Source organism: Gordionus sp. m RMFG-2023, chromosome 4, assembly GCF_954871325.1.
Source record: "Gordionus sp. m RMFG-2023 chromosome 4, tfGorSpeb1-WG-v2, whole genome shotgun sequence".
Classification (NCBI taxonomy): domain Eukaryota; kingdom Metazoa; phylum Nematomorpha; class Gordioida; order Chordodea; family Parachordodidae; genus Gordionus; species Gordionus sp. m RMFG-2023.
In genome coordinates this window covers 14,850,080-14,875,160 of record NC_088778.1, presented here as the reverse complement: position 1 = coordinate 14,875,160, position 25,081 = coordinate 14,850,080, and the positions used below count along the sequence as shown (strand labels likewise).

General features: G+C 25.7%; 1 protein-coding gene across 2 annotated transcripts in view; it reads right to left on the bottom strand.

Moving 5' to 3' along the window:
- Positions 1-25,081, bottom strand: part of LOC135928337 (calcium-activated potassium channel slowpoke-like) — a 90,494-nt gene that overhangs the window by 24,412 nt on the left and 41,001 nt on the right. For both annotated transcript variants that reach the window (XR_010572296.1, XM_065464782.1), the window contains exons 3-11: positions 14,966-15,027; positions 14,680-14,776; positions 11,588-11,699; positions 11,197-11,348; positions 10,970-11,140; positions 8,195-8,286; positions 1,624-1,734; positions 413-518; positions 207-359 (exon numbers count right to left, since the gene is read on the bottom strand). Coding sequence is in view for 1 of the 2 variants with exons in the window: in XM_065464782.1 (XP_065320854.1) it covers positions 207-359; positions 413-518; positions 1,624-1,734; positions 8,195-8,286; positions 10,970-11,140; positions 11,197-11,348; positions 11,588-11,699; positions 14,680-14,776; positions 14,966-15,027 (1,056 nt within the window). In the remaining variant the exon portion in view is untranslated. The remainder of the gene's footprint in view (positions 1-206; positions 360-412; positions 519-1,623; positions 1,735-8,194; positions 8,287-10,969; positions 11,141-11,196; positions 11,349-11,587; positions 11,700-14,679; positions 14,777-14,965; positions 15,028-25,081) is intronic.

Below are 25,081 nucleotides of genomic sequence, written 5' to 3'. Positions count from 1 at the left end.
ATACATTTATTATTCATAATTTTCGGATTTTGAGTTAATAAATTAATATGATTTTACAATGAAATCCTTATGTTATAAATAATAATTATCATATAATACTTTTTAAATCATATTATACATTTAATAGTTCGATATATTTAATATAAACATTAAATTAGAAATTGACAACAAAAACTACAGATTATATTTAAAAAATTCTTTAAAACCTTATTCTGATATTGTAATAGTTGAATCAACACTCTTATATCGGCACAAAAGTTTTTTATGGATATCACTCTCATTATGTTTGCAGCATCTTCCGCGTCTGGATCTTCGGCATATTTATTTGCTAACACTAAGCAGGCATCGGCTTCTTGAATCTGCAATTTATATATATTTATATAATTTATAATAATCTATAATTTCTACTTACTTTGACCCTTTTAAGGTCGTTAGGATCAGTTACTTTTCCTTGCAAAAACTCGACTGTAGTAAAATTACGTTTAAATAAAGCTAGAGTGTCCAAATCGGGTAAATGCCTATTATTTTTTTTAATTATATCAAAATAATTAAGCATTTTATTTAAATAAGTATACAATAATCAATTTTTAAAAAACATAATATACCTCATAATGATTATTAAAATGTCTTGAGATAATGGTCAGAAATTTAACTTGATAGTTATATATAAGAAGTTTTGAGCAAATCGTTTAAATTGTATGCTAAGTTTATTAGCCATATTATATAAGCCTAGTATATAATCTATATCAGGTCTTAAATATTTGTTATAATTTTTCAATTCAAGTTAATATTGTACTACGGCATTAAAAATATAATAATATATAGAGGTCTGCACGGGTTGTCCATAGCCCAACCCGACCTGACCCGAGCTCAGGTTCGGGCATAAAATACTTTTTATTTTCTGATTCGGGTCGGGTTGTAAGAGATGTCCTATCCGAAGCCAGACCCAACCTGATAAATAAATATAAATATTCTAAATAATCATTTTAAATTCATAGTGTCAATTTGAATAACACGTCATTTTTTATCTAACAAATTTCATCATTAAAATGTCAATTAGAATAACATGTCATCATTTCATAACATCCGTTTAATCAGATTATTTTGTTATTATTTTATGTATTAGATAAGAGGACTTGTTTAAAGCCTAAGTCGACTCCTTAATATTTATATATCACAATTATTCACTATGTGATAATGAAATTGATAATATTAATGGTGCATCTCAATAAAATGTTCATTATATCACGCACATTATTTTATATTATCAAAATAATTTTTAAATTCCATTGTTTTCAACTTTTTTAATATTTAATCTGAATAAAAAATATATGTTTCCATTTTAAATAAAATGCAACTTAATATAAATATTGATTATATTATGGCAGTCAATCAAATAAACTTTTATTTAAGGTAATAAGCATAATTTTTAATTGTTTTTTGGATATTATAATATTCACACTCAAATTTAAAAAAATTCGGGTTTGGGTCTTAGTGAAAAAAAAAATTGAATTCAAGGCTTTTATAATTAGGGCTCTGGTCAGGCTCGGGTTTTAAGTCACTTTGCAGACCTCTAAATATATATATATATACAATTTTTAAATATAAATATTATGATTAGACCTGTGTATAAAAACGATTTGTACATCCGTGTCTTCCCTATCTTCGTGTAAAAAATCTTTTAAAAATGTCGAGACGGATGAATAAGTTATGTGACCGCAAACTACGACATGTCTATCACCATTTATGTTTTTAATGTTAATTAATGTCATACTAAATTATGTATTTATTTTATTATCGACTAAAATTTTGGTTAATTGATGAAAATTAATTAAAATCACGGGATAACATATTTTTATTTTATATACGCAATATTTTATTTTTGGGATATTTAATTGGGTGGCCCGATATTGTATATAAGGTAATTCCTTTGTTTTAAAAACTTATAAAATAGTATATATAAATAGTCGTTTTTTTTAAATGCAAAAATAAAGGAAGTTTATTATTTAGTTTTTTAAAACTAAAATTTTTAAGTTTCTTTTGTTTCGGTTTTCCGTTTAAAGAATTTATATTTAATTAATTTGTCAATTATAAAATTATTTTGTACCTTATATGTTATTTCGAATAATAATTAAGAGTTATGCGAAAATCAATTTCAAATATAGAGTTTTATTTAAGTTTGTCATATAACACACCACGTGAAAGTTGGTCCCGTGTCCGAAAAATAATTTTATATATATATTATATATATAAGTAGTTGAAGAGTATGAGTTTGCGCACTCTGAATAATAGCAGTATAATCGATAGATAGTGAATTGGGATCAGATAATGAATAATTGTGTTGTGGTAATCAAGCTGATGGTAATTAATTGTAATAGTGGGGGTGAATAATGGTGGTTTAGTAGAAAGTATAGTTGATTAACGGTAGGGGTTAATAGCAGTGTTTGAAAAAAATGGTGTATGGAGTGGTGAATAATTGGAGAGGAATCAGAAAAAATGGTTGTAATTAATTGTTTTGTTAATTCAAGAAGCGGTAAGTGTTTTCTGCATTGTATGTTTATTATTCGTTGCAAATTGTTTGATATTGCAACTAGTCAGAGTTGGGCAGGTCCTCCGAAAAAAGAATCTAGATACAGACACACATTCTTTGTGAAAAAATGAATCTTAGATACAGATACTAGTATATCAAAGAGATACAAGATAAAAAATACTTGTATCTTTTGCTTAAGTAGAGTATCTTAAATACACGATATTTTTAAATTATCATTACCAATTAAATTAGAATAGTTTATAAAATACAGTTTTAAATATTTATTTGTGAAGAACATAACATGCACATATAATAAGAATGAATATTTACAATAATTAATAATATTTAGTGATGAGTTAATTATAATAATCAGGCATTTTCATATTAGTATAAGCCCATTCTTAATATCGATTGAGAAGGAAGTCTACTATTTTTCATGGGAGTTAAAATAATAATTTGCAAAAGAATATTTAAAATAGATTCATTATTTTATAAGATAATCAAATTTTTCAAATAATTTATCATTAGACCCTAGCCATTTCGGCGTACTCCAAAACTAAATAAATAATAATTTGCAAAAGAATATTTAAGATAGATTCATTATTTTATAAGATAATCAAATTTTTCAAATAATATATCATTAGACCCTAGCCATTTCGGCGTACTCCAAAACTAAATAAACTTTCAATTAGAGCTGATGAAGGTATTGCAGTATTATATGTATAACAAATTTCCTTAATGGAAGGATAATAATTAAGCATTTATAATGTATTTCGACTTTCTTTAATATAATTTAAAACCTCCAATTCAATGTTATTTGTATTATCAGCAACATTTGTTTCAACAAAAAAAATCATCATTTTATTTATTAGATGTTAAATCTATTGGTGCTATAGTTTGAGCTTGATTATATACTCTGATACTACATTTAGGGCTTCTTTCGTTAATATATTTTGAAAGTATTTTTTTTTAAATCCAACTCAATCAGTTTTTAAAATGTGAATGTGATATTGAAAAGCCTCATTATATTTAAATCATAGGAAAATATTTTCTTAATATCTTTTACCCATACCATCTTGGACAGCTTTTAATAAAGGTAGACAATATTGTAAACTTGAATTTTTAAGATAACATATGCCCTTTTAACCACACATAAATAATATACTTTAATATATTTAACAAAATTTCGTTTAACCTTTTATCATTTTGTTTTTGTCTATATAGGTTTTACATCTAATCTGTACATTGTCTTTTTTAACTGTATTTTAAAAAAATTTTTAAGTTTTCAGGGGAACTTATTTCTATAATTTAAATTTCACTACCTTCTTCTTCACTAATATGAGTGTTAATCATCTTACAAATTAAAAAATATTTCATAAAATTGGTAATGATATTCTATCGAGTTACATTTTTATATAAAATATAATCTTTACTTATTTCGTTTTGGTGTTGTTATTTTTTATCTATCAACCTTAACATGAGTTGTAAATTTCCAGCTAATTTTGGTTGTCAATATATTTAAAATATGGTGAAAAAAAAGGAAATTAATACAAGATCTTCGAAGAAAATAAGATATATACTGTGATATGTAAAATTTTAAACATAAAAAGAATCTGTATCTTTTGTCAAGAAAATGAAAATGGAAAAGATACAAGATTCTTTTCAGAATAAAGGAACTTAGATACAGATACTAGTATCTTATTAAAAATGTCAAAAAGATACTGAGTACAAATTCCAACAGAATCTTGTATCTTAGATAAAGTATTCGAGGTACTGCCCAACTCTGCAAACAGTGGGGTTTATTTGGTTAAAATTCTAAGAAGAGTTTAATGTAATCGGTACACAATTGCAATATAATGTGTGTATCTTGTATCTTAGATACAAGTTTTCGAGGTACTGCCCAACTCTGCAAACAGTGGGGTTATTTGATTAAAATACTAAGAAGAGTTTAATGTAATCGGTACACAATTGCAATATAATGTGCTAGATGCAATAATAGTGTGTGGATTTTTGTCAATCATTTATAGAGTATTGTAGAAGTTGGTGAGTTGGATGGTAAAAGAATTGATAGTAGAATAAATATGACAAATATAGAAGAGTGGGCGATTGCCGAGAGGCTGTAGTAGTAAGTGATTGTATGATAGGTAATATTATACAATAATAGCTACATGGTATACATTAATGTCAAATGGCGACATTCTATGAAAATAAAGCCATATAAGATCTCTGTTTAAGATCGAAGGTGAGAAGAAACGGTGCCTTTTTAATTGAGATAAAGCAGCATTAGATCTCTATTTGAGATCATGTAGGGGCCGGCGTACTCCAATAGACTGTAGGCCACATTTGTACTTTTCGTGATTAACGATTGAGGGGGAGGCGGTGATTATGAATGGGTGGAAATAATTTTAAGGAGACGTGTGAGGGGTTTTGTAAAGATTTGTGATGGGGTTTTGTGGAGATTTATGAGGGGGGTTTGTAAATATAAACAGGAGTATTGGGCCAATCGGATTAAGTGAGGGGCCGGTAGAGGATTAGCATTGTGGTGTGTTAATGGGGAAAATAATTTTAGAGAGATTAGTGGCGTATAATTTTATGAGATTTGTGATATTTAATTTAGAAGTGGAAGACATGCAAGGTAAAAATCAAATTCAAAGTCAACTGCTCTGAGTATATCAGAAGTAGAGATTAAAAATGAACAAAATAAATTTTTGAAAAATATGTAAATTGAATTGTGTAATAGAATCAGAGGAAATATATTTTGATGCCCGAGCCTCTGTTTAGGGAAGGTGCGTAAAAGAAAGAGGGCATAAATAGTTATGAAAAAATTTAATGGAATAAATATTTTTTTACCTTGTAGTATTATTAGGGAATGAGAATTTTAAATATATATACATTATTTGGAATTCATTTAGGAAATTTAATAATTTTAAGGAAAAATTTAATTTAGGTAGTGAATAAATGTTAAAAATAATAAAATAAAGAAAAAACTAATCTAATTTTATCATTATTAATTTTTTTAAATTGTATGAAATAAAAGAAGAGAAAATACACAGTTGACGAGGGTTAATATTATATTTGAAGTTTTTTTAAATATAGGCCATGCAAGGATGTTAATTAAGAAGTTAATGCCTTGGTTAAGGATTATAGTATTTTTAGTTGGGGGGGGGGGGGCTCATTTTAATAAAATACTATTTATGAATAATTATGGTATAGTGCAAATATTTTTTTTTACTCATAAAAGTAGAGGAAAAAGAATTATGAGAATATAACGGAGCAAATAACCTTAGCATTTATTTTATTATCACAAAAAATCTGGTAAAAAAATGGGGTGAGGAGGTCTAAAAACACTTTGTTCGGTTAATGAAAAATTAAATATTTAATTTTTTTTTTTTTAAACCTTCTTTTGGAATGAAAATTTCACTTTTTCAACTTCATTTTAAAAAACATGTAAGAATAATAGTAAATAAACGTACGTTTTAAAAAAGTTATTTGAAAAGTAACTAGTTAGTGTTACATTCTCAAATGGGTAACTAGTACTAATTACATTTTAAAAAAGTAACTTGGTATAGTTATAATTCAAGGTAACTAGCTACATTTAAGTTACTTTATAAATTATATTAACTCATCATTTTTAATTTATATATTATATGAAATAATATTACGATTTATAAATTTTACAAAGATATTTAAATTAAAATATAATTTAAATAAATAAATAATTGCACTGAAAATACTATATTACAATATAATATTTATTTGCACTAAAAAATTCACAATATATTATTTATTTTTATCAAAATAATATATACAATACAATATAATATTTATTTTTCAGAGAAATTGGGCAATTTTATTTAACGTTAACGATAAACTATTTTCAAAAATAAACTTCCCTCTAATAAACAAACGTTCTACAGAAGCGCTTGATGTATTACATGATATTTAATCAACAATAATGTTATTAGAAAATTATCATATATAGATCAGAGATCTTCATCGGCCTTAAACTTTTGATCAAGCCCGGCCCATGCCCACAAGTAAAAAAATTTTTTAGTTCCAGGCACCATATTTAATATTTAAAAAAATTTCCAAGCCCGTTCCAAGCCAATATCTAAAAATATAATATATTGTATTTAATATAAATAAACAATATTTAAGTGTGTTGGCTATCATTTTGAATACAATACTGAAATTTATTATTATTATAATAAAAAAATTGCAATATTTTTTTAAATTAACAACTGTTTTAAATAAGCTATATCTGATTTAAAAAATTAAGGCCCCAGCCCATTAAAAAAAAATTCAAAAACCCAGGTCTGCTAGAAAATATATAGGAGCCGTGGGTCAGCCCGGCCTAAGAATGTAAAGTAACTTGAAAAGTAACTGGTCACTTTAGTAGTTATATTTTATAAAAATGTAAACAGTTAAGTTATATTTTTTTAAAGTAGCTAGTTACACTTATTTTTTGCAAAAATGTAACCAGTTACAATTATTAGTTACATTTTTTTAAAGTAGCTAGTTACACTTATTTTTTTGCAAAAATGTAACCAGTTACAATTATTAGTTACATTTATTTAAAGTAGCTATTTACACTTATTTCTTTGCAAAAATGTAATTAGTTACTTCATTGTAATGGGTTATAACAATACTACATTAAACAAATTTTTTCATAGCCTTTTTAATAATACTAATTAACATAACAGTAATCTCTAAGTAACCTAAAATAAATTTTCTAAGTAAAAAGCTGTTTCATAATAATACTATCTATAATATATAAAAACGCTAAAAACGAAATAAATATTCCAATATAACATTTCCGCATCAAATACCAAGATATTCATTTAGAGGAGGGTTAAGATCAGAAACATATTTTAAAATTCTAGTTTACCCACCCCCCTACATTTCAGTAACTTTCCTCTACCGACTATGTGTCACGCAGGCGCCTCTGGGACCCTCAGTAAATCTTTTTCCGGTTCGTGAAGAATGTCTAAATTACAAGGAAAAACAGACTTTTTGATATTTTCTGGGCAATACTTTCTATTTTTATATAAAAATTTTAGAATGTGGGAGATTTTGTATTGTAATATATTTCAGAAATTTTAAAAATGTTGTAGAATTGTGATAGTTAGTAGATTTCTACTTTTTAAAAAACTATGGTAGTTTATAAGTCAATGTGGTAGATGACAACACTCTTACCGGGGCGGAACGAAGCAAGGGAAGCCTCTAATGAGTATACAATAAACGGGGAGTTGTTGGCATGTTTTAGCGTAAAGGGAAGTCAGAGCTTCCACAATATTATATTTGATTATAGTTCCACTATGAAATATCTCTATAGAAAATAATTTAGTTGCTTATAGCATATTCATTATGTTTATTTGTATTTTTGTTATATTTTTGTATATATCGCATTATAAAAGACAAAGAAAAATAGTTATTTTTATTATTATTCTTATATATTTCTTGAAAGTAAAAGAAAATTAGAAGATAAAAATTTATTTAATTATATTTTTTTATTACCTTAAATTATATTAAAATGAACCAAAGTTAAAAACATTTATAAATAGCTAAGATAATCCTGTCAGAGAAATTTTTTTTACCGTGTAAGATTTATCTTATATCGTAAAATATTATGTTAATTATAGTATATAGAAATTTGAATGTGACCTTTTACATCTTTCACGCGCATATTCGCCCCCATATTTTTGCCGAGTACCAATTAATTGAAAAATTTCAGGGATATAACTCGCAAACATTGCCTATAAAATATTTTGTCATAATGTGATTATTTAATTTGATAAAACAAATTAAATAATTAAATATTAAAAACTTATTCTGGAATAAATATACTGATAATTACCTGACCACTAGATTAGTTATTAAGTCGTAGGTATTGTATTTAATCAGACAATATGTATAATATCTTATAAAATTGCCTTTGAAAAAGCTTGAAATTTATATTACTAGCAAAATCAGTTTAATTTTAAAAAAGCGTTAACTAAACGATTTTATAGTTGGAAAATAGCGAAAGCATATATTAGGTGCGTTTATTTAAAATAAAAATATATTCCAGTATGCGTAAAATACTTATCCTATAATTTTCAGACAATTTGATCATTAACTTATGAGTTATTTTTAATTTATATTAAAATTACAAGTATTTTCCAAAATATTAATCAAGCAATTGCCGTATCTTATGATTACGCAGTTTATAGGTAACATATATAATGTAATAATTTTTTTTCATTCATTTATACTTTTTAGAATGTTTTTACAGAGAAGTGATAATTAATCATATAACTACAGGGGAGACCATGGTATGAGACCATAAATGGTATGAGACCATAAATGGTATGAGACCATAAATGGTATGAGACCTAGGTTGGTTGGTACTTGTATTTATTCCTAAAATACTTAAATATAGTGGTGAAGATTTTACCTAATATATCAAATGGAATGTAAGGATAATGCTGCATAAAAATTTAACTTTAGATTAATATAAAACTTTTATAAAGCAAAACATGATTTTGTACTAAATTAACTTTTTTAAATAATCTTTAATAAGCATTTATATTATGATTTTAATAATTGGATATTACTCATATTATAGAGAAATCTATTATCATATTTACATATCAAATTTTATCAAATTTATCCATTGATAGAATTTTTATACGTATATTTTAAATTTAAGTTGCAATAAAGGCCTGGGGCGTGTTGTCTGAGGTTAGTTACACTTAAACCAGTTGAAACACGCTATTTTTAAAGCTGTTTTATTTTTTAAATAATTATTTAGTTTTTAAGAGAGTTCAAATTACCCAATAAATGTTTAATTCAACTCGGAGAAATTTCTGAACATCTCGATATAAAAATAGTACCTCCAAAAATATACAGGATATATTTTCTTATTTATATCATTAATGTCCATAAGTAGAACGAATAATAAATTATATAAAATTATTTTGGAAAATATGGGCCTTTATAAAATGAAATAGCGCACTAACACTAGTCCATCTATATAATGAAGGCCCGAGAATTCAGTGGCTCCTACAACCAAAGAGAAAGGGGAGGGAGGAACGAAGCAAATGCTTCATTAAATTTGTGAGGAGATACATATATTCGAAACAATTTTATCAAATTATGTCAAAGTACCTACGATAATGCCCCTTCAAAAGAATTTGTATATAATGTAAAAAATAATTAGATTTCAAAATAAAATACATTTTATATTATATTAATTTCATTCAATCATTATTTAAGAAAAATCTTTCCTTTTGGACGTTATGTTATCTCGCATTGGCTTTCATATCAAATTCAAAATTCAGACAATGCTGAAAAACAATAGCTAAAAAAAGTGTTTAAATTTCTTCAAAGTTGAAGGGATGGTAAATAGGCTGATCATGAAAAAAACATAATAAAATATGAAGTTGTAGCATTCAAATATAAAATCAAATAGCGGGAAGACATTCTTAACTTAAAATAATTAATAAAAAAATGTCTTAATTTATATTCTGATGTGATTTACGAAAAACTAGATGATGTGACTACTAATATTTTAATTAAACTGGTTAAATCTCTACCTTGAAATGCGATGATCTTCTTTCTAAATAATTTAAGAATTTTATCAATGGAAATAACCTTATTTATTGATAATGTTATAACTACGTTTGCCCTTTCTTTCTTCCGTTAATTGATCGAAATGTTTCATTCCTTTTTTTCAAAATATTTATATATTTTTTAATTTTTTTTTATATCATTTAAGGGTATGGCCACAACTAAATTTTTTTAAAAAAATGTACGCATTTTACATCATCTGTACAGTGGACATGTAAACCTAAAATTTGTAATCGTTTTTTGAGTTTGGATGTACACTAAATGTATCAAAATGTTTGCAATTTATTAGCTAAACCCTCATTATTTTTTCAAATATTAAACTAAAAAATAATATATTCTTTTAAAATCAGAATCTGTAATTATTATTGTAAAATAAAAATGACTTTTTAAAACTATATTTTGAGTATGTAATATACAATTAAAGAGGGTATGGGCAAATTGGGATAGGTTCTAAATCGCTAAAACAAAAATCGCTAAAAATTGGGAACATGGCTTATATAATTTCAAATTTACTTTAAAAATTTTCTAGGAGATATAAGCCATGTTCCCAATTTTTAGCGATTTTTGTTTTAGCGATTTAGAACGGGAACCGGCAAATTTTATAAATATTGCTGCTTCTTTTTTAAGGGAGTATTTTGCTTCATAGTCATATGTAAGGGGGAGGCGGTGTAGGAGTTAATGCGAAAATTACTTCGAATAGAAGCGGTACATATTATTCTAAATGAATTTATGCAAATAAAAATAAAATTAGTCCACTACTATATTTTATAATCAAGTTTATTTATTGAATTATTAACTTAAATATATAATTTTTCCCAATATCATTACCAGGCCGAACATGATGAAGAAAACGATAAAAAATCTTCCCAATACAGTTTGACAATGAATATCACCGTAACCGACGGTGGACATGGTGACTAGAACAAAATATGTTGCTTCCCAATATGTAATGGCGTGAACGTTTTCAAAATTGTAAAAAGGATCACCAGAGTTTTCTAACTAATTAAAAATATCATTCAGATTTTTATAAAAATAATTGTAAAGTGTAAACAAACCAAGTGAATTATTCCCGCAGCTGTTAGCCAAACGCTTATGAAGAAAAACACAAGTTGAGTTAAGCGTATCGATAAACTGGTTTTTAAAATATTTAAATATTGCAATATATCAGGTACGGACATCAATCTTACAGCTCTTAAAAAACGTAATCCTAAATATATTTTTTTTCATAATTAAAAAAATATAATTATTGAATTTAGTTTGCCATTAATGAACATCAAGATTATAAAGAAAAATTAAAATTTTCATTATTAGTAAAATAATTATTTACATAAATTCTAGAAGAAAAATACTTCATTTCACTTAATGATTTCTATATGTGAATTTGTATATTAATGATTTTATAATTTTTTAAAATTATTTTAAAATAATTATAATAGTTAATAAAACCTATCCAATTCCGGTTAAGATAAATGGCCATAAAGGATGGTGGAATGGTAAAGTAATCGACGAGTGAATATAATTCAAACAAGAACCATAATTTATCGTTGGCCGCTATAAACTATAATATTTTATATTATTAATTAATATAATATAAAAACTAGAGCTGTCGACGTTACTCTAAAGTAATAACGTCTTTGCATCTATCTTAATTTTTAGTAAATGCCGTTATTTTACATTTTAAAGTAGGGGAGACGGGGATAGTGTCATCCTGGGGCGGGTATTTTCTTCTCAAATAATTTTAAAATGGATAAACTTTGATATTTGAAATACAAACCCTAAATTTATTTTAATAAGAGGCTTAAATGGTTCTAAAAATGTTTGACAGAATATGCTCATGAAAGTTTTACATGCAAATTTAAATTTTAACATGCCAAACTTTTAAACTTTTAAATTTTTTAATTTTTTACATTTTTACTAATTTATTATTTTTATAAAAGTTACCCCACCCCGACTTAATATTACTTCTAAATGATAAAGAACTCAATTTTATTAGTATAAAAATATTGAGAATATTTTTAATATTAAATATGATCTAGAGCAATGGCGGGATGTGTTTCAGCCATTTTTTTAGCAAGGATTATTTTGAATATAAAAAATATAAGAACATTAGAAGCCACGAGTTTACCTAGGGCCAGGAATAACAATATGAAGATGATTGAATTATATTTTGTAAATTATATGACAGTTTTAAGTGGTAACAACAGGTATGGTAAATTTTACATATTTGACAATTTATTTACTTAGGATTAACATTTTTATATTAAAATAAATTTTTAAATGTAAAATTAAAGAAGCGCTTGCAACGCATAAGTACTCCGGGTGTTTTCCATAATTCTTAAATTTTCATTTTTATATTACTAAAAAACTTAAAGATTTTTTTCTTAAATATTAATTTCTACTGTAAAGATATATATAAAGAATGAAACTAAGTTATAAAATTTTGGAAAATTTGCTTCTATTTTTTATATTACTTCAATTTTTTATAGACAATATAACCCCGGTCTCCCTTACTGAAATCATTACTATAAAAAAATTGCATAAATTTCTCAGGCTTTTGATTTACTGAACTCCCCCGCCCAGATTCAATAGGCGCGGAAGATGACAGGAATATTTTATATTATATAAACAAGGTTTTAATGTTTCATTAATCCAAACATTAATAAAATAAAAATGATATAAATAATAATATTAAAATATAAAGTAACGAGTAAAGTAATAAATAACGCGTTACTTTATTTCATACTTATAAAAAATGGTAACGCCGTTTTAGGGAGATTATAGTAATGCGTTACAAATATAGCACTAATAAAAACTCATAAAATAATTTCCAGCATTTAAATTTCTGTAAATTTTTGTTATAATATAACAATATAATATGACCAAAATTAAACATAATTTATAAAATTAAAAATTAAATGTCTTTCTTACTTAGTAATCTAGAATTTTCTTAATGATTATCAAGCGCTGATAAATGAGGGAGATTCCGGGGTTAAATATAATTTTTCCCCTAAGCATAATTATCAAAAAAATAATTAATTTTGGTATTTGTATAAAATATTATTAAAATAAATTACTAATTAACTTCTTTTATGGAAATTTATCTCAAACTGATATTTAATGTCTTTCATGAATATTTTCTTCGAAATACATTTTGTTATTTCCTATATTTTCTTTTGTCATTTTCTATATAAACCACCTAAACCAACCTTGAACAACGGATGTAAGATTATTTATGAATAAAAAGAAGTTTTTTGTCTAATATTTCCTTGACAAAATGAATGCGTTTTTTTAACCTCGCCCAGGGAAATTTTTCATAATATACGCGCTTGGTAATAATATTTTAAAATATTTTAAAAAATAATATAAAGACATTTCCAACATATATGTAGTGTTTGAACGCGTTCGTGAACGAAGTTCGTTTTTTTGAAAAAAGGTGATGAACGGCGTTCCCTTTTTTTTGACGAACTTTGAACGTGAACGCGTTCCTTTTCTTTGATGAACGCGTTCAATTTTACGTTCGTTCAATTTTAAAAACACTTTTTATTTTTATTTATTTGAAAAATTAATATTAATCCGCATTTTTTAACAAAAAAGTCTTATATTTTTATTTATTTGAAAAATTAATATTTAATCCAATTTTTTAACAAAAAAGTCTTATATTTTTTAATCAGCTGTTTTTCCTTTTTCATATTGCAATTAACGTACCATAGTGCTACTGCTAGAGAAGATAAGATTAAAGTTTATTAATTTGAATATTTAATATTTTAATTTAATAGATTAGCATTTGCATGGATATAAATATTTCATCATCAGATTCTGAAAATCAAAATTCAATATTAGATGAATTAAAATTACCATGGCCCAAATATCAAAAATATTTCACTGTTTAAAAATCAATTCCGAGATATCCTTTTTATTTGACGAGGAAGAAGAGGGCAGATTGGAGGATGATAACATAGCTCAATTTTTTGAAACAATGGATAAAACATTAAATGTTTTTAATAAATTCTCCCTTTTAAAAGAATTGTTAATCAAGTATAACACCGCAATCCCTTCATCCGCCCCTGTTGAGCGAGTTTTTAGTATAGCTAACGCTGTATTAACTGACAAGCGTTCATGCCTATCATCAGATGAAAATTTTGAAAAGCAATTATTATTAAAAATTAATAAGAAATTTTTTTTATAAATTTATTTTTTATAGCTCTATTATATTGTATTTATAATTATATTATCAAAATAAAACTATTATTTTTTATCATGGCTAATATATTGTGTTGAAAAATATAAGGCATTTATTTATATTAAATTAAATTTAAAAAAAAATTTATCATAAAATTTTGAACGTATGAACGCGTTCATGAACTTGAACGCGTTCCTTTTTTTGAATTTGAACGTGAACGTGAACGCGTTCGATTTTTGTCAATGAACGTTGAACGCGAACGCGTTCGATTTTTTTTAAAATTTTTACAGCACTACATATATGTAATAATAATTTTCAAAAACAAAGTTTTTATAATAATTATCATAAATATATTTACTCGTATCAAAAAGTAAACCATAAAGAAAATATTGCAAGCTAGATCCACTTGTTGAGTTGTACTTGAAGACCAATCTTTACAAGATTCGACATGTTCTCTGAAATGAAAGTTTTTATAAAGTCAAAATATTTTTATTTCGATATTTTTTTAAAATAAAAATCATAAATAAAAAGACGTGATAATTAATTTAAAAAAAATGAATATTAATATTAAAATAAGTAATTTAAATTAATGACTTTCTTAAAATGGATTTTATACTTTTATATAATTTATATAAATTTTTTACCTTGAAGCATCGATAAAATATATAATCAGCGATGCTATGCTTAGCAAGAAGACCAGGAATACCTATCAAAATTTAGATAAATATTAAATATAATAAGATTTAGGTATAAATAATAATAATAATCTGTTTGTTGGATGAGGAGACACATGTCTTATTGATCTCTATTAGTGATCTGCATCGGGCCTAATTTTTCAAACCCGGCCCGGCCCGAAATTTTTTTTAAAAAACTTTGCTGCCCCCCCCCAAAAAAAAATTTATTTAAATATAGAAATTATTTCTTATAATTACTCAAAATAAACGATATATGTTATATGGCGTCTACTTTCTATAAATAAAATCACATATTTTTAGTTTACATAAACAATTCAATATAAAATTGATAAATTTAGATATATTTTAAAAATATTTAAAAAAAATTTAAGAATTTTCTTAAAAAATATTAGGGCCGGGCCTACTTTTGCAGATCTCTAATCTCTATTATTTAAATCAATTTGTATTTAAAATTATTATATTATTCATCACTTCTAAAAGTTGCCATAAAAAGATAATTACCTTTAAATAGTAACTTTAATGAGGGTATAAGAATTTAAATGGAGAGATCGGCTTTATATTACATGGGTTTCTGTCAGGCTTGTAAAAAGTCATTCATACATCAACATGCACAGAACTCTCTACCGCAAATCTCCTGTTAAAATCCCCCGAAATTTTTTAATTTCTCCCACATTAAAAATTTTCATATTTTGACATTATTAAATGATAAATAACAGTTTTTAGAAACTGTATTTGTTTAATTTTTTTATTTTATAAAATAAAAAGAATGTCAATAAATAAATTGTTAAAGAAACAAATTTAGAAAATATGTTATATTATAAAATTTGGTCTAACAAAATAATTTTTTTGGATATCAAAATCGATTTACTTTTCATTAATAAATAAAAGGGCATTTATATGAAAACTCTAAAAATAAAATATTACCGATTCTAAAAAATATAATAAAATAAGAACTAATATTAGTGCCAAAAAATGAATTTAAATATGAGACAGGGCTTACTTGAATTGTTATATGGAACCAGGCATAGAAATGCAATTACTTTGATAAATAGCCATTGTAATGGCTCGTTTGAAATAGAAGGCTTCATTACGATCGCCACTTATTTGGTTTAATTTTCTCCCTAATAATGTAATAAAAGGAATTCCTCATCAAAACACCAAGAATATTGGTGACAAGTGGGACAAAAATAATGTTAGGATGTCTGAATATTTTTTATTTTCAAAATTTCTCCCGAACTTGAAAAAATAATGTTCAAGAAACAATGAAAATTATTTTTAAAATTGGCAATATACTAGGCTATGATGACCTTTGCCTCCCCCATAATGTAGAGGATTCGTAAAAAACAGATCCTAAGGAATGACATGTTCTAACTTGTTTATATAAAGGACGGTCAGTCGCCATAGTAACCCTATAATCTCGAACAAATTAGGGTTGGCCAACTACCTATACTGGAACCTGTTCCTGTCTGATGTGAAAAACCAGTTGGGCTCACAAATATTTCCTGGTTTAAAAGAAGACACCTTATTTGGGATTTCACTTGTATTTCCCAATTATCTTCTAACATAAACATCGATCCGAATATTACAGCCGAAAGGCAAAAATAAGAAGTACCACGACATTTTAGATTTTTATTTTATCCCTTATCCCAACAGTTATTTCTACCAATGGACCCTAGGCTATCATTTTTTAGAGATTTAAGTAAAAAAATTTTTATTAAATTAATGGCCATCAGGGATTCTTTTAAAATGTTACAATCAACTCAAATAACTGTGTTCAGAGGTCTTAGCTCGGATCTCAATGAGAGCCTCAGCCTCTTTTGCCCCCACCCCTCTTATAATATTTTTTATATGATTTTTTAAAATTTAGTAAAATGTGTTTTGGTCAATATAAAATTTTTCTAATATACTATTTATTACATATGCTAAATAATTTGAGTATTTGTTATTAAATTAGATAGCAAAAATTTTTATATATACATATATAAAATCTTTTATATATACATATATAAAATCTTTTATATTCAAATACATTTATTTAGTTTTTTTTCCACAGAATTAAAAAATAATCAATAGTTCTTTGAATATAACGTTATATCTTAAATGTCTTTGTCTCCGTAATTTTAATCTTATTAATCATGGTCTATTACATTTATTAAATAAACTCTACTAGCATACTTAAATTCGATAGAAAAACTCAATTGAATGTATATATATAAATTTATCATTAACAAAACTGATTATATTTACTAAAATCAATTATATGTATTAATAGTTTTCTTGGATTTAACTCTTAAATTTGTTAAATATTAAAATATATTTTAAATATGATTAGGTATAATAAAAGCCTTAATATGTGCTGGAATCCATGAGGATTCGGAATTTCCCATTTTTAAAGCATTTAATAAGGAGAAGAATGTGTTGACAAAGAAATATATCCCAGCATATTAGAGTAAGGGGCATGACATCTCGGGCTCATCCCGCTAAAAATTTTTTTTAGCTTCTACCCTAACTAAATTTTTCATGTTTATACAGTATAATAATCAGATGAAACACAATTTACTTTAAAATATAACTTTACTGTGTCAAATTTATAATTATTTTAAATATAAAAAATTACTGTACAATTTATGCAAATAAAGATCACTTCCAGACAAGTCGTTTTTTTCAAAGCTGTTTCTTAGGCACGTTCTTAGCAATATTTTTTCTCAAACATAGTGTCGACTAGAGGACGAATATTTCAGATTTATTATTATTATTAATTAAGATATTTGTGTTTTTTTATGACTTCTAACTTGAGTCGCGAATAAGAATTATATAATTGAGTCGACTGAGGACAAATACTTCTATAAACTTGAGTCGTCAATTTGAGTCGACTAGAGGACGAATAGTTCTATGAACTTGAGTCGACTAGAGGACGAGTATTTCAAATTAATTATTATTAATTAAGATATTTGTTCTGTTTTTTTACATTTTTTTATTTTAGACTTCTAATCTGAATCGTGAATAAAAATTATATAATTGAGTCGACTAGAGGACGAGTATTTCAAATTAATTATTATTAATTAAGATATTTGTTCTGTTTTTTTACATTTTTTATTTTAGACTTCTAATCTGAATCGTGAATAAAAATTATATAATTGAGTCGACTAGAGGAGAGTATTTCAAATTAATTATTATTAATTAAGATATTTGTTCTGTTTTTTTACATTTTTTTATTTTAGACTTCTAATCTGAATCGTGAATAAAAATTATATAATTGAGTCGATAAGAGGTCGAATATTTCAAATTAATTATTATTAATTAAGATATTTGTTCTGTTTTTTACATTTTTTTACTTTAGACTTCTAACTTGAGTCGTGAATAATACTTGTATCGACTAGAGGACGAATAGTTCTATAAACTTGAGTCATCAACTTGAGTCGACTAGAGGACAAATATTTCAAATTAGTTATTATTAATTAAGATATTTGTTCTGTTTTTTATATTTTTTTACTTTAGACTTCCAACTTGAGTCGTGAATACCAATTATATACTTCATTATCTTTCTCAAATAATAAAATATTTTGCAGGTATCTGAATATTTTGAAATTATATCTAAACAATTATTTGAATTTTATATAGGTAAAGGAGACGTTATAATAATCAAAACTATGCTATGGTGGGTGAATTTTCTTTAGCACTCCTTTTCATCTGTACTTAATATATATTTAGTATTTTTATAGTCCCTCTTTAGTCATTCTTTTAGATAATTATTTCATTTAGTCATTAATGGTTAATAACTATAATATTTAAAAAATTCCCTCTTTAGTAAATAATTATTCTTATCCCGAGTAATTATGATGTAATATTGGTTTAATTCTTTGTAGATAAGAACTATGACGACTATAATCTAATAATATTATTTAGCATTTAATAATTTATTTCCTACAAAAAATCAACAATTATACACTTTACTTTTTTATTTCTAATTAAGATATAATAATAATATAAATAAATAACATAAGAAAAAAAATGGTAATAGGAAAAAAAACCCCGGACCCGGAAAAAAAACAACCGGAAAAAAAACTCCTTGAAAAAAATTCAAAAAAAAAGAAAAATCGTTATTTTTTTAAAAAATTTTCTTGTCAATTTTTTTCTCAATTTATTTTTTTCTTTTCTCAATTCTCATTTAATTTTTTTAGTATAACCTAGCAATAATTAATATTGATAAATAATTTTATAAGCGAATGCCACAATCATTAACAGCTATTAAACCCCCCAAAAAACACAAAATACTTACGAAAAAATATTCGAAGTATTAATGTCTAAATGTTAAGAACGGGATTTATTTCCTGATCCATTATATATATACATGGATTTCGAAAAGTCTGCTATGAGCGCGGTTAAAACTGTCATTGGTATGATTATTAATATGTTAAAATATTTATATTAATTTTTTCAATTAGGAGATCACATCATAATCAGAGGATGCTTTTACTATTTGTGCTAAAGTACCCATAGAAAAATTTAAAAGCTAGTTCTGGAAAGCCAATACAGAATCAATGAAGCCCTAAGCTTCTTTTGTGGCATGATGAACAGCTTAGCATTTGTTCTTTTATGTGATAGGGGCAATGCAATGGCATTCCTTAGATCGGTTTCCGAGTAATGGTAAGGATATTCTTGAATATTTCGATAAAAATTACATCAATGGGGTATCAAGGGAGGTCACAAGAAGCAATTCTCAATCCCAGACACGTCGAATTGGGCCTCGATTTCCTACAGAAACTTGGAACGTGAATGAGAGCACTCTATCCGAGAAGAACGCACGTTTAATCAATGCGAAGGTTGGAATCATCGTTTTTCTAATCTGATTGGGAATAAACACCCATCAATCTAGGTATTGATTAAAAAATGAAATGCGAGGTGGCTGCCGATGAAACCAAACTTGACCGATGGCGTGTAGGTAGTTGGACACCGAAAACAAAATCGCAGAGTTACAATACCCAGATTTGGCTAAAGAAACTTTGCAAGGAATACCGTGATGGAGTGCGAAGCCATCCAGATTTTATGAGGGTGATTTCCTTCAATATTCTATGTCAACCCATATATTATATTATTCTAAATTATTAAATTTATATATACATAGTAATGATTTATCAATAAAATAAACAGATCTTATTGCGAATTTTGTCAAATTTAGTATACTTGTTATTTGTATTTATTACTTTAGCAAATAATTTTTACGAAAATAAGTAATAAATGGGTTATTTTACTGGGATATTTTTTTTCCCAGAACCAGTTTGAACATCAGCATTTTTCCTTGTTTAAGCATTTTTTATGGAGGGTATATGAGTAATCTTTAAGTAATGAATTGGGGTCTAAAAAAATTTATTATTAAATTATATTTTTATAATTTTTTTTCTAAAATACTAATTTGTCTATACCTTATTAAATCCAAATAAAAATATACCGATATTATTAGGTCTTAAATAAATTCGAAAACAAAATTTCAGGGTTTTTTTCCTGGGGGTTTTTTTTCCGGGATTCAAAAAAAATATAGATATTATGCCATATATCGATATCCCAGTTATTCAAGGATAAACAATGCATTAAGGTTGATGATGCCATCCTATTTCTTTTTTTTGTCAAGAAATCCACTGCCTTACTGAAAGCTCTCTCACTCGAAACATTTAAAGTTAGCTGGGCAAGAAAATCCTTTGCAATCAGCAACAAAGTAGGATAGCCAAAGCATTTTTTTGCTCATCAATCAAGTGTATTCGTAGTCATAAAATATTTTAAATTACTTTATCAATTCGTGATGCATGCAAACAGAATATGGCTGAGTATCCATATTATCAAGAGAAATTCGTAGACATCGATCTATTAGATGGAAATTCAAAATTTTAAATTTTTCCATATATTCCGCAACTAATATATTAGACATATATTTAATTTTCGTTTTAGAATCAAGTATTATCTAACACATTTTTTTTTCAACGATTAATCTTCTTAATTAATTGATTGTCCATATTTAATTTCAATATGTATTATGTAAATTAAAATAAAATCTTATTATGTTTACCCCCTTTTATTGTTAAGTTTATTATTAACACTCGTTTCACTATAACAATTATTTTTAATATATTACATTTTTTAATAAAAAATATTAAATATAAAAATAAACAAAATACATAAAGTTAATTATGTTGTGATCAGGGTTTCCATGTCTCCCCCCATCAGCGGGAGACTCCCGCAATTTTAGTTTGCACGCAGAAACCTCTCTCCCGCAAAACTACCGCAATTGAAAACTCCCACAAAAATCTACCGCAATTTTTTAATTTCTCCCGAAATTTTTTTAAAAGTATTTTAACGTTTTTAATATATAAATAATAAATTTGAGAGACTGTAATTGATTATTTTTATATTTTTAAAATAAATTTTAAATATTTATTTGAAAAACATGTCCAGTTTGTAAATTTCTTTATATCCTGTTTTATTTTTACCCAATAATAATCAGCATCATTTTATTCATATAAGTCAGTAGAGGGGAGTATATCAACATCGATTGCAATACAAAAATATTCTCCAAAAATAATAAATAATACAGAGATGCACATACAGTTGCGGAAATCGTATACAACTATCATGTAGTTCAACATTCACAAAGCTATATCATCACAATGTGGGTCGAATCTTTCTCATGATATTTAACGACTCCAATATAAGTGCAAATCTTACTTGTGGTGGAACAAAAATGAAGGGTATCACAAGTGTATTAGTACCTGAATCCTAGAGGTCAATTCTAGACGATTTGAAAGATGGGCATTCATATGCAATTCTAACAGATGCATTTAATAAGGGAAATATTAAAACATTTATCTTGATCCTTCACTATTTCAACAAGAATAGAACATTTCAATAAAACTGTTAAAAAATTTTTCCTCGGATAATGAAAAATCCAACGATGTATCACATAATGGTAAATATAGCTGATTCAAGGTTATCAATGATTTACATGTCAGCTTTCTGCACTGATAATGCCTCTGTAAATTTTGGCAAAACCAAAGTGTATTTACCGAATTGAGGCAGTACAAAAATGAATTAATACCAATTGGCTGTATATGCCATATACTACATAATTCTTGCAAGAAGGCAATGAATGTACTATCTGTAGATGTCGAAATAATTGTGATAAAATGTTTTAACAAATTAAGTTCATTAACTAAAAGAGTTAATGAATTAAAAGAGTTGGTGGAGTGATCTGACTTGGAATGGTGTGAGTATTTGCGATATGTATCTATCAGGTAGTTATCATTAATACCTGCCATCGATAGAATTTTAAAATTTACAAACCCTTAAAAAAATACTTCTTAAATAAAGATTTTAAAAGCTGGCCAAAGATTTTGAAAAATTCTTTCGAGTATGAAATAGCAGAAGCATATTTGGGATTAGTTTCACATGTAGGAAATCTACTTCATGCAGTTAATATTCAGTTGCAATCAGAATATTCTTTATTAATAAAGATTCACAAAATCATGCTACAGCTCTGTTCATCTCTACAGTTAAAAATAGATAATAAATTTTATAGCGCTATTGCTAAAAATATTATATTAAAATGTTCAAATAATACTCTAATTAATACATTTTTAAATGAAGCAGATATTTTTATCAAGACAATTTTAGAATATTTACAATCAAAATTTGATTTTAATAACTCTATTTACAAATGTATAAATATTATGACCTTGGAATAGAAACCATCAATTGATAGTTTTTGTAATTTAATAAATATATTAAAAATACCAAAAGACATTGATGTCTTGTTTGAGGAGAATGTAATTCACTCTATTTTTTATGATTCGCCAGAATACTTAAAGTTAGATGAACTAAAAGCAGAGGAGAAATGGGTAGAATTTTTTCGTAATAACAATAAATCCCCATGCTTGAAAAAAATATGCGAGTATGTCTTCTCCATACCTCATTCTAATGCCTCATCCGAGCGCATTTTTAGCCTGATGAGGACTGCCTGGAAAAAGGAGAGAAATCGGATTGCTTAACATTAGAGGCCGAGCTAATGGTTAAACAAATTTATAATATGTCATGCCAGGAATTTCATAAATATCTCAATAACGACAATAAACGTTTAGTTCCATTATTTAAATCTCAAATAAAATATAATTAACATTATAACTATTTAATTTTCCATATTTTTTTTATATTTTATAAAATTTTATTTATACATTAGCATAAAATAAATATATTTTTTACATTGTAAATCAAAAATAGAGAGCATTACAATCTCCTCAAACAAGACAAGCTATCGGTATTTTTAAAATATTTGAACATCTAATATATATAATCTCCATAATCATCTAATATATATAATCTCTATAATCAAAACATGATCGTTTTCGTATCTTTCTAATGTATTTAAAATTTAAGGAGACTATATAGCGTAATATTATTTTTTTGCTCTCTACGAGAGTCGAACACAAGCCACCCATTTCAAAGTCGTATGTTTTAAGCATGCACCAACTTGAATAGAATTAATTTTAAAATATTAATTATATATATATTAATTAATAGCTGATATTTTTAAAATTCTGACGTTTATTACCATACTAGCGGATGGAGTTGAAGGGTAAATATTTAGTTTGTGTGTAAGGTACTAAATATACTTTATTAATAAATTTTATATAAATATTAAAGGAGAGAAAAAGGTAAAATTGTTACAATGTGTACCTTGAGCATGTATTAGAAATATCAAAATTTAAATTTGTGATGGAAATCATATTGGATAAAATTTAAAAAAGAGATGCTTTAAGATTTTTGTTTTTAAATATTGGTTATACATTGGCCTGAAAATTTTTTTTTGCAGACATAGCCAGGCCTGATCAAAAAACCAAGTCCCATGCAACTTTCATAAAATCTTGCCATTTATTTTTATTGTAATTTAATAAAAATGTCTTAAATTTAATTTTATATATAGAATAAAATTTAGATTTGTGATAGAAATCATATTGGGTAAAATATAAAATAGAAATGTTTGAAAATTTTTTATTTAAAATATGGGCTAGACATTGGCCTGAAAATTTTTCTGCAGAAATCGCCAGGCCTGATTAAAAAACCAAGCCCATGCAACTTTCATATTCTGATTTAATTTTTAAATTAATTATGACTTTTATATATTTTATTTCAGTTCTCAACTAACAAAATTATTATGGTCTTTGGCGGGCTTGAGAAAATTTTCCCAAGAATATGGTTTTCAGAGATTTACCTATCTCCAGGCTTAGGAAAAAATTAAATTATTATGGGTTGGCCAGGTTTGAAAAAAAAATTTCAGCCAATGTCTGGTCCATATTTAAAATTAAAAAATTTTCAAGCATATCTATTTTAAATTTTACCCAATATGATTTCTATCACAAATTTAAATTTTATTCTAAATATAAAATTAAATTTAAGATATTGCTATTAAATTACGATAGAAATAAATGGAATATAAAGATTAAATTTAAAACATTGCGTTATTAAATTACAATAAAAATAAATGGCTTTTATGAAAGTTGCATGGGATTTAGTTTTTTGATCAGGCCTGGCTATGTCTGCAAAAAGAAATTTCAGGCCAATGTCTACCCCATATTTAAAATTAAAAAATTTCCAAGCATCTACATTTTAAATTTTATTCAATATGATTTCTATCACAAATTTAAATTTTATTCTAAATATAAAATTAAATTTAAGACATTATTATTAAATTACAATAGAAATAATTAACAAAATTTTGAGAAAGTTGCATGGGACGTGGTTTTTTGATCAGGCCCAGCTGTGTCTGCAAAACAAAATTTTGAGGCCAATGTTTTTTAAATTTAAAAATTTTGAAGAATCTCTATTTTTAATTTTACCCAATATAATTCCTATCACAAATTTAAATTTTGATATTTCTAATACCCTTAATGCTCACGGGTTACATTTAGTGATGTTAAAAGTTACTTGAAACATAACTAGTTACAGTTACTAGTTACATTTTTACAAAAGTACAGTTATTTTCAAAAGTAACTAGTTACTTACTTTATACATCCTTCATAT